Here is an 11523-nt window from a genome sequence, read left to right on the forward strand (position 1 = left end):
TTCGAGACCAGCCTGACCAACATGGAGAAACCCTATCTCTAATAAAAATACAAAATTACCCAGGTGTGGTGGTGCATACCTGTAATCCCAGCTACTCAGGAAGCTGAGGCAGGAGAATCGCTTGAACCCTGGAGGCAGAGGTTGCAGTGAACCCAGATCGCACCATTGCACTCCAGCCTGGGCTACAAGAGCAAAACTCCATCTCAGAAAAAAAAAAAAAAAAAGAAAGTACAGAGGCTGGGCGCGGTGGCTCACGCCTGTAATCCCAGCACTTTGGGAGGCCGAGGCGGGTAGATCACGAGGTCAGGAGTTCAAGACTCGCCTGGCCAAGTTAGTGAAACCCCATCTCTACTAAAAATACAAAAATTAGCTGAGCATGATGGCGGGTGCCTGTAATCCCAGGTACTCGGGAGAGTGAGGCAGAGAATTGCTTGAACCCAGGAGGCAGAGGTTGCAGTGAGCCGAGATTATGCCACTGCACTCCAGCCTGGGTGACAGAGCGAGACTGTCTCAAAAAAAAAAAAAGTACAAAGAAGTAGTTCGTATTTATATTTTTACCAAATATGCTGACTTCAGGACTGATAATCATTGATTTTTCAGATATGATTGTAAACCCAAATACAGGAAGAGTTTCACTTAGGTCTGATTTCAATTAAAGTCAATGAACATTTATTAAATGCCCACTGTTTCTAGAATATAGGAGAACTCTAGGATTTTATTCTAAGATTTTGTATGTCTGCTCTAACACATTTGTACAATTATTACAACATCTTTGCCGCATTGCTAAAAATAAATAAAGGCTGGGCACAGTGGCTCACACCTGTCATTCTAGCACTTTGGCAGGCCAAGGCAGGCAGATTGCTTGAGCTGAGGAGTTCAAGACCAGCCTGGGCAACATGGTGAAACCCAGTCTCTACTAAAAACACAAAAATTAGCCAGGCACAGTGGCCTGCACCTATAGGCCCAGCTACTCGGGAGGCTGAGGCAGGAGGAGAATTGCTTGAGCCTGGGAGGCAGACGTTGCAGTGAGCTGACTTCACACCACTGCACCCCAGCCTGGGTGACGGGAGTGAAACCTGTCTCAAATGAAAAAAAAAAAGGGAGGTATTGGAAACAACCCAACATTTAAAATATTACTAGGGTTCTCATTAATTTACTTATAATTACTTATAATTAATTCCTTATAATGGAATCTACTGTGTAACCATTTAAAAAAATGAATCAGAGCCAGTGGCTCATGCCTGTAATCTCACCACTTCGGGAGGCCAAGGAGGGAGGATCACTGGAGCCCTGGAGTTGGAGACCAGCCTGGGCAATATACCAAGACTCCATCTCTACAAAAAAAAAAAAAATTCTTTTTAAATTAGCCAGACATGGTGGTGCATGCTTATAGTCCCAGCTACTTGGGAGGCTCAGGTGGGAGGATTGCTTCATCCCAGGGTGTTGAGGCTCTAGTGATCTGTGATTGTGATTGTGCCACTGCACTCCAGCCTGAGTGACAGAGTGAGACCCTGTCTCAAAAAAAAAAATTTTTTTTTAAAGATGAGTCAGGGCTGGGTGCGGTGGCTCACGCCTGTAATCCCAGCACTGAGAAGCCGAGGCAGGTGGATCACCTGAGGTCAGGATTTCGAGACTAGCCTGGTCAAACTGGTGAAACCTCATCTCTGCTAAAATTACAAAAAAATTGGCTGGGCACGGTGGCTCATTATAATCCCAGCACTTTGGGAGGCCAAGGAGAGTGGATCATGAGGTCAAGAGATCAAGACCGGCCGGGCGCGGTGGCTCAAGCCTGTAATCCCAGCACTTTGGGAGGCCGAGACGGGTGGATCACGAGGTCAGGAGATCGAGACCATCCTGGTGAACACAGTGAAACCCCGTCTCTACTAAAACTACAAAAAACTAGCCAGGCGAGGTGGTGGGCGCCTGGGCGCACGCCTTTAGTCCCAGCTACTTGGGAGGCTGAGGCAGGAGAATGGCGTGAATCCGGGAGGTGGCACTTGCAGTGAGCCGAGATTGTGCCACTGCACTCCAGCCTGGGCGACAGAGCAAGACTCCGTCTCAAAAAAAAAAAAAAAAAAAAAGAGATCAAGACCATCCTGGCTAACAGAGTGAAACCCCGTCTCTACTAAAACTACAAAAAACTAGCCAGGCGAGGTGGTGGGCGCCTGTAGTCCCAGCTACTCGGGAGGCTGAGGCAGGAGAATGGCGTGAATCCGGGAGGTGGCACTTGCAGTGAGCCGAGATTGTGCCACTGCACTCCAGCCTGGGTGACAGAGCGAGACTGTCTTAAACAAACAAACAAAAAATTAACCAGGTGTAGTGACACATGCCTGTAATCCCAGCTACTTGAGAGGCTGAGGCAGGAGAATTGCTTGAACCCAGGAGACAGAGGTTGCAGTGAGCCAAGATCATGCCATTGCACTCCAGCCTGGGCAACAAGAGTGAAACTCTGTCCCACAGAAAAAAAAAAAAGAGTTGGTGCAAGTAGCTTTCAGTCACTGTTGACTAGAAGGGTTGTTAACCCAGCATCAATACCCTGACCCTGTTGACAGGATGGGCCATGTGAGTCAGCCCGTTGGTGATTCTGTTTTGTGCTTCATCCTTAGGTGTTTAGAGACCATCTTTGAGGAACCCAAGGAACGAAATGGTACGCTAATCTCAATAAGCCAACAGAAGAGGAAGCGAGTTCTAGAATTTCAGGATTTTACAGTCCCGCGAAAGAGGAGAGCTCGAGGTAAAGTCATGGTGGCAGGCAGCTTTACCAGGGCCCAGAAGGCAGCTGTGCAGAGTCGAGAGCTGGATGCTCTTTTGATACAGAAACTAATGGAACTGGAGACCTTCTTTGCCAAGGAAGAGGAGCAGGAACGATCATCAGACTGTTGAGAAGCAATTCAGTTTGAGGGTCTCAATTTTAGTTTTTTTGTTTGTTCGTTTTTTTGGTTTTTTTTTTTTTTTTTTTGGACCTCCTTGGAAGAGGTTGCCTAATTTTGTCCTACCGCCAAACCACTCAAAAATGCACAGTCCATGAATTTTACCTATTTCAAGGTGCAACCTTTTTAGAAACTGGTGAAGGAGGGTCCTCTACTTTTACTGCTGAGTATAGAACCTCAGGAATGCTCCCTTTCTCCTGGAAATGAACCTGAACGACATCTAGCCTCCTCCTCAGTCTCTGCCATCCACAGGAGGAAGCAGCAGCCTATCTTCAGTAACACTAGGATTCCAAGGACTCACAGGATTTGCACGTCCATATGAAAGTTCCGCTTTGTTTACGGTGGTGCTAGACCAAGATTATTAGAAACGTGGCCTAGGGAGGGGAACTGGCGTCCTGTCCTACGTGGTCTCACTGGCTCATTTCAGTAGTTGAGGAAAGATGAGCTGTTGTGTTTTCTAATCTTTTGTCTGCCCAGGACCTATTGATGTGAGTGTATGTGAGAGTGTTTGTGCGTGTGTGGCTTTTTCCCATCATTTTCTCCCCTCTGTGACTGTGGGTCACTAGTGCCAGAGGAGCCCGTCCAGGCCCCATTCGAAGTAAGTTGCACTTTTTAATGTTGTGGTGTGGATTATTTTCATTTGTTTTCTTTTTTGTTGTTGTTTTTGTACTATTATTGCTGCATGTTTGGAGCCTTTAAATGTGATTTTAAAACAATTTTTTAAGGAGAAAAAGAATACATGTCTTAAGAATACATGACAGGCATTTGACCCAGTTGACCGCTGCATGGAAGAGACATTTTTCCTATTCATGTGTTTCAGGCAGTCCCTTCCCCATCTCCAGCTTCTAGTGTAACTCATTAGAGGGAGCACTTTTATTCATCTGGGTTCTCGTTCTTGCCCACCAGATACATGTATTTATTTTAGTGATTTAAGTAAGAGCAGGTTTCTCTCCCGATCATTGAAAAAATACTGTGGTTGGGTGTGGTCTTAATGGTTTTTATCTGAAATGGTGTCAGGTAACAAAATTGAGTACAACAGCTTGGACAGTGATACAGGCTGACCCACAGTATATGTGGCTCTCCAGACAGCTCGCTTCAAGAGTGGGAAGAGAGTCGGGGTCATGCTTCAGACCCAGAGATGTGTTCCTGCAGTGGGAGCTCAAAAATCCCCAGCCAGCCCTCTTTGAGGGCCACCTCATTGTACTCTGGGCTCCTGTGTCACATCTACCGGAACTGTCGAATGCCGGAGTTAGCCAAGTTTCTGGGTTTGTGCCTGCAGGAGTCTGGGCAGAGGGCTGCTGTGCGTCAGCAGCCTCGAGGTCTTGTTCCTTTTCCACTGAAGTCCTGTGTACCCATATCCTGCTCCCCTTCCCCTCCTTCTCTAGGGGTTTCTCTTTCTCTTTCTCTCTCAAAACAAGAGTTTAGAGAATTAACATTCCATGGCTGGTGAGTGGGGTGCTAAAGTCATCATCAGGACACCAGCATCACCTCTTCTATCCTCCTGGGAGCCACTGGCATGGAGCAGCCACCGATGGGAACCGTCAGAGTTCTAGGCACATTTCCAAGTCAGTCTGTTAGAGAAGAGTGAGTGGCACGTCCTGGAATGTTGGTCAACTCTCTTAGGTTTCTTTTGCTTCCCCATTTGCTAGTGGATGGGGAGATGGGGTGGGGGTGGGGGGTCTCTATGTGCCTTGCTTTTGCAGGTTGACAGTCTATGCCACACTGGAGCAGAAAAACTGACTTAAGCCAGAGAGAAAAGTGTGCTACGGCTATCTTCTAGGCCCACTGCCTCAGACATAGCATTGAGACAAGTAAAATACACACATGGTCATCCACGGAGGCGTCCAAGGCCATGGCCAGATACAATTAGAAGAGAGCCAGGCTTCCGTACCACCTCTGAATGATGCTAACCAGATTCTGTCATTCTACAGCCACTTTGCCCAGACTGTATAGACACGACCTACGTTTCACCTCAATACCTCTCCCTTCCTGGGACAGGGTTCTTAGACACTAAATGCTTCTCTCTGCCTTTTTTGCTTAAGGGAGTGGGATGAGTAGTAAGTACATTGTGCTCTTGTTCAGGCATGTTTAGGGAGCTCGTACTGGACAGGTTGCAGACTAGCAGTGAGTCAACAAAGCCCTGTTTGCCAGCTCCGTTGGCAGTGTAGATGCAGTGATGTGGCAGCTATGTTTCCCAGAGAGAACAGTGGGCACAGCTGTAGTGTCACCAACATTGCAGAGATAGTTTCAACTGCCCGTTATAGGTGTGGCACTCGAAGAGCCAGGAGCAGCGGTTTGGAACATGGGTAACTGGGAGCAGAGGACTGAAAGAAACAGAGCTGGGCTCCTTCCTTGTCCTGACAATGTAGGAGAGAAATTGTTCTGAGGCCAGCCCTGGCCCTCGTTGAAATTCTTGGCCTACCCTCTGGCTAGGGCCCTTCCCCTGCTCCAAAGTTGAGAAGGGGGCCCCACTGCAAACTTGAAATTACTTACCTGAAGGTGATGTATATACGTAGGCTCCAGCTGCGCTCAGCCACACCTGTCTTACATTCAGTTTCAGCACTGAGCCAGCTGCAGTGTTGTCATGGGTCCTCAAGCCCGCGGTCCCTAACCATGATGGGACACAGTAATCGGCTGCTGGCACACCACTTGCCCAGAGCTACAAGTCTGGTTCTGGTGTGGAGTTGGTACAGTTTCTGAATATGGGAACTTCCCTCCCCAAGTGGTGGGAAGTTACAGTTAACTACAACTTAACTATCACTCACTTCCAGAGGTTTAGTGTTTTTAATATGGGAAAGAGGAGAAATCTCAGGTCCAATCAGGGTTCTGCCCATCAGCTTTTCACTGAAACTTTCAATGGTGGTTTTTTTTTTTCCCATCTTTCAGTTTCTAGCTGTGTTTGCCTCCTCCCTCCATGTTGCCTCCTCTTTTTTTGCTTTTGGTCTGCTTTCCAGCTTCATGTCTCCATGAGTTCAGCTGTACCTCGTCTCCTGTTAAATCTGATCATGTCCACTTTTTCTTACTGACCTTACTCAAAGCTACGGTAGCTGAGGGAGTTACAGTGAAAAGACATGTAGCGTTTGCCTTATTCGGAGCCTGAAGAGCCCAGAAACTCATGCTGTGAATCCCAAAACTCAGCGCTCCTCAAGAGCTGTGAAAATCATGATACTTTGTCACAATTTTGCCTGAAAGAGTCTTTGGCACGAGCTCCAGAGCTAACCTGAGGTCCATTCCAGATCCCACTCTCTGGGCATGAGACCTCCCCCGTGGCTCCTTCCTCGCCCACTGGGCCAAGAGCAGCAGGGAGCGTACGGGACGGCAGCAGCAGATCCAAGGCCACAGTGTAGCCGATGACTGCATGGCCGTCGCTCCGTCTCCAGGCTGGGATTCCGTCTCATAATCAATGCCATGTACATTAAGATCTGTGAAAGACCAACTTTTAGGCAGTGATACTTTTCTCCCATTCCCTGGGGTGGGGGGAGTATGCAGTTGGTGCTTTCTGTAATTCCCTTGTTCTGTTATGTTTCTGTAAGCTTTCCCCCTGGTGTCATGGAAAGGACCTCTTAAGTAACCACATTGTGGGTGGCTGTATCCAAAGTTTAAATAATTGGCCAGAAGTGCAGAGTATCCTTTCCTGGATTCGTGTCAGGAAAGGGCTCCTTGCCAGAACTGAACTTGTTATATAAAAACCTGGCTAGGGAGATTTAATTTTACTAAAATTACAGTTTAATGTTACCATCTAGCCACAAATTGAGCAGCAAAAGCTATTTTGATGATGAAGGGGGGTCCTTGTTGAGCCGGCCATCTAGTGCAGTGTGCTCTCAGATACAATGCTTGTTGATTGTGTGTCTTCACAAGCCCCTCTCTGGTGCTGAATTGGATTTGAATTCTTCGTGAGAGGCCTCAGCATCTCCTTGGGCTGGTCTGGGCCAGTAAAAATAGCTGCCTGACATGTTTATATATTATCATGGTCAGTAGTTCAATGAAATTTGTACATTTTTGGTAACATTGGTATACATGATGCCCCTGCAGTTCCTTTTCTGTTTGGTAGTTTGTGACTCTAAAATTTCCACTGTTATGTGTGTTAATTTATGAAAATAAATTTTTTTGAAAACCTTTCAAATAACTCTCAAGGCCATTACTTTGTTCTTGTGGCTTGGCAATAAGTTAAAATGGACATTCCAAAGTTAAATATCACAACAAGCATCATTCCTTCCAAAGTGGTCACCATTTTCTGAGAAGTATTGTGTGGTAACTGTGGGACCAGCTCAAACTGATTAACCATTGCTTAAGCTGTTACAGGTGACACAGAGCCAAAATTGCCCGGGCGTGCACAATGGAAAAAAGCTTTAACCTCCTAATTGTTACCACCACAAGCCTGGCAGGCCAACTGCATTGGCATCACCTAGGACTAGACAGGAATCCCATAAAAGCTTGACCCACTCCCAGATCAGGGAAACATTTGAGCGTTGCCTCCTGTCTCCATGCCAGTTGACTTTGACTTTTTGGGTTTTTTTTTTGGTGGAGTTTCACTCTGTCGCCGAGGCTGGAGTGCAATGGCATGCAATCTCAGCTTACTGCAACCTCCACTTCCTGGGTTCAAGCGATTCTTGTACTTCCGCCTCCCAAGTGCTGGGATTACAGGCACCCACCACCAAGCCCAGCCAATTTTTTTATTTTTTTAGAAGAGATGGGGTTTTCACCATGTTGGTCAGGCTGGTCTCGAACTCCCGACCTCAGGTGATCCACCCACCTCGACCTCCCAAAGTGCCAGGATTGCAGGTGTAAGCCACTGAGTCCAGCCTCATTTACTTTTTTTGAGACACAGTTTCACTCTTGTTGCCCAGGCTGGAGTGCAGTGGCGTGATCTCAGCTCACCGAAACCTCTGCCTCCCAGCTTCAAGCGATTCTCCTGCCTCAGCCTCCTGAGTAGCTGGGATTACAGGCATGCACCACCACGCCTGGCTAATTTTGTATTTTTAGTAGAGATGGGGTTTCTCCATGTTGGTCAAGTTGGTCTTGAACCCCCAACCTTAGCTGATCCACCCACCTCGACCTCCCAAAGTGCTGGGATAGCAGGCGTGAGCCACTGTGCCCAGTCCCTCATTTACTTTTTAAAAGATCTCACCACTTAACACCTGTCCTTCCCAGCTGTTTATGAGGTTACGCTATGAATCTGCTTCTCATTTAGCCAATGGAAACTGGTGAAAGAATGACTGAAAACGCCTCTCTAACACCATATTGATACATTCCAGAAAGAAGCATGATTCCTGAGGACATTCTTCCTCTGTCCAGAGCAAAAGCAGTGCCCAGTTTCCCCTTCTTGGCCTCAGAACTTCAGCAAGGAATTCTATCCATGTAGTCTTCTATTTGGGGAAATTAACTGCGTGACAGCTGTGCTTCTTGTTAAGTTTCATGGTTATTTGGAGAAGGGTACTCTCCTACATCATTTCTTGAGAAAAGAGTTGCTAATTATCAGTTAAGGCAGTATAATCTCTTTAACCTCTCATTACAGAATCTTGTGCTGGTAGAGCCTGGTGAGGACTGGTCAAAACTGATTTAAGGCTGAGCGCTGTGACTCATACCTGTTATCCCAACACTTTGGGAGGCTGAGGCCGAGGCAGGCCTCCCAATTGAGGTCAGAAGTTGAAGACCCACCTAGCCAACATAGTGAAACCCCATCTCTACTAAAAATACAAAAATTAGCTGGGTGTGGTGGTGCACGCCTTTTATCCCAGCTACTGAGGAAGCTGAGGCTGGAGAAGCACTTGAACCTGGGAGGCAGAGGTTGCAGTGAGCCAAGATCATGCCACTGCACTCCAGCCTGGGTGACAGAGCAAGACCCTGTCTCCAAAAAAAATAAATAAATTAAATTAAAAAATAACACTGATTTAAGAATCCTCGGGTGTCCTGCCCTCTTCCAGCAATGGAAAACGCGTTTTTTTCCTTTTTTTTTTTTTTCTTTTTTTTGAAACAGTCTCACTCTCGCCCAGCCTGAGTGCAGTGGGACAATCACATCTTAGCTCACTGTAGCCTTGAACGTCGTGGCTCAAGAGATCCTCCTACCTCAGCCTCCCAAGTAGCTGGGACTACAGTTATATGCCACCAAGCCCAGCTAATTATTTTTTGGAAGAGAGAGGGTCTCACTATGTTGCCCAGGCTAGTCTCAAGTGATCCTCCTGCGTTGGCCTTCCAAAGTACTAGGATTACAGGCATGAACCACCATGCTTTACCTTCCCTCCCCCTCCACTTTGAGACCGTCACTCTCTGTCACCCAGGCTGGAGAGCAGTGGCATGATCACGGCTCATTGCAACCTCAAACTCCTGGGCTCAAGCCATCCTCCTGCCTCAACCTCCTGAGTAGATGAGACCACAATGCCATGACACCAGGCTAACTTTTTATTTTTTGTAGAAGCAAGGTCTTGTTACATTGCCCAGGCTGGTTTCTAACTCCTGCCTTCAAGCAATTCTCCCACTTTGGCCTCCCAAAGTGCTGGGATTACAGGCATGAGCGGCTGCACCTGCCAAGATCACATTTCTGCAATTCATTCTGGGATTTTTCTTTTTTATTTTATTTTATTTATTTATTTATTTATTTATTTTGAGACGGTCTCACTCTGTCCCTCTGGCTCAAGTGCAGTGGCACGATCTCAGCTCACTGCAACCTCTGCCCCCCAGGTTCAAGTGATTCTCCTCCCTTAGCCTCCCAAGTAGCTGGAACTACAAGCATGCGCCACCATGCCCGGATAATTTTTGTATTTTTACTAGAGACAGGATTTCACCATGTTGGCCAGGCTGGTCTCGAACTCCTGACCTCAGATGACCCACCCGCCTCGGCCTCCCAAAGTGCTGGGATTACAGGTGTGAGCCACCGCACCCGGCCAGATTTCTTTTTTAAAAAGTGTTCTAGAAAATTCATAATTCTTCAACTTACAGGGTCATAAGTGAGTCCTTCATGACATCTTTCTCAAACCTCCAGTGCCTCTTCCTTCCCTATCCACAGCTGATAGTTTTCCTTTGCATTTCACTGAGGAGGTAGAAGTAATTTGAATACAACTTTCACACCGACCCTTGGCTGTTCCTTGCTTGGATCTCATGATACGTGTGCACTTGCTGCCTGTGCCCACAGCGATGCCCTTCTCTCACATTTCTACATGGTTCCTTCAGTTACTGTATTCAGATATTTCCCTTTCCAGATCACTCTACTGGGAGACAGTCTCACTCTGTCGCCCAGGCTGGAGTGCAGTGGTGCGATCAAGACTTACAGCAACCTCCAACCCTGGGTTCAAGCGATTCTCCTGCCTCAGCCTCTCAAGTAACTGAGATCACAGGCGCCCGCCACGACGCCCGGCTAATTTTTTGTATTTTTAGTAGAGACGGGGTTTCACCATGTTGGCCAGGCTGGTCTCGAACTCCTGACCTCAAGTGATCCACCCGCCTCGACCTCCCAAAGTACTGGGATTCCAGGCGTGAGCCACCGCGCCTGGCCGGTGTTTTATATTTTTTTATAACACCACTGCCTCACCATATTATTCACGTTAAACTCCTTGAGGCCGGGGACTTTGCTTTATTCACTCTGGCCCCTCGGACATCTAGAACAGAACTTGGTCTTATGTGGTGGGAGCTCAGGAAATACTTCATGGGTCAATGAATGATTCCCGCCTCCGTTGCTACACAGACCTGCCCAAGTCCTCTTTACCTCGCTGACTCTTTGAATATTTGAAGACTTCCCCCTAATTTTTCTCCACCCGTTCTTAAACTATTACTCAAGGGAACTGGTGTGCAGCTACCTGCCCAAGCACTGACAGCGAAACTGGACACTTCCTGGTATTCCGCTCTGCGCATCGCCAGGCGCAGCCGCACCCACTGCCGGCCTCACGCCGTCTGATTGGCTGTAGCTCTCTGGAGGGGCGGGGCCATCCAAGGAGCTACCCACATTGGAAGAGGCTGCTAGTCCTTCGCTGATACTTGCTGGGGTGGAGAGGGGGGAGGGTCACGTGGTTAAGACTCGCCACGTGAGCCAGGCACGGTGACTCGCGCCTGTAATCCCAGCACTTTGGGAGGCCGAGGCGGGTGGATCACTTGAGGTCAGGAGTTCGAGACAGCCCTGGCCAACCTGGTGACTCTACTAAAAATATAAAAAATTAGCCGGGCGTGGTGGTGCGTGCCTGTAATCCCAGCTACTCGGGAAGCTGAGTCAGAAGAATCGCTTGAACTCGGGAGACGGTGGGTGCAGTGAGCCGAGGTCGTGCCACTGCACTCCAGCCTGGGAGAAAGACTCGCCTTAGCAGCTTGTCTCTTTTCTTTTGCATTTTTAATCTTAGACTTTTGGAGATGTTGAAATGGTCCCTGAAATACTGCAAACACAGGGATGGGGGATGGATCCCAAAGTATGGCAGCTGCTCTTGAGTGCCTGTTCCCCTCCTGTCCCTCCGCTACTGCTGCCTAAGTGGTCTTCGTAAAACACAAGTTTGCACTTGTCAGAACCACTCCTTAAGATCTCTCACGGCTTGCCCTCGCCTCCAAATAAAGATACTAACCACCGAGCTGGACACGGTGTCTCACGCCTGTAATAGCAGCAGCGCCTGAGGAG

The 11523-nt window shown here is 47.8% G+C and overlaps 1 protein-coding gene across 1 annotated transcript in view; it reads left to right on the top strand.

Annotated features, from left to right (window-relative positions):
- Nucleotides 1–7053, top strand: part of PRR14L (proline rich 14-like) — a 73071-nt gene extending 66018 nt beyond the window's left edge. Inside the window, exon 9 of the mRNA XM_011979019.1 lies at nucleotides 2607–7053. Coding sequence (XP_011834409.1) covers nucleotides 2607–2883 — 277 coding nt within the window. The 3' untranslated portion in view covers nucleotides 2884–7053. The remainder of the gene's footprint in view (nucleotides 1–2606) is intronic.
- Nucleotides 7054–11523: the final 4470 nt, after the last annotated feature.

This window comes from Mandrillus leucophaeus, unplaced genomic scaffold (genome assembly GCF_000951045.1).
Source record: "Mandrillus leucophaeus isolate KB7577 unplaced genomic scaffold, Mleu.le_1.0 Scaffold2, whole genome shotgun sequence".
In the NCBI taxonomy this organism is placed as follows: domain Eukaryota; kingdom Metazoa; phylum Chordata; class Mammalia; order Primates; family Cercopithecidae; genus Mandrillus; species Mandrillus leucophaeus.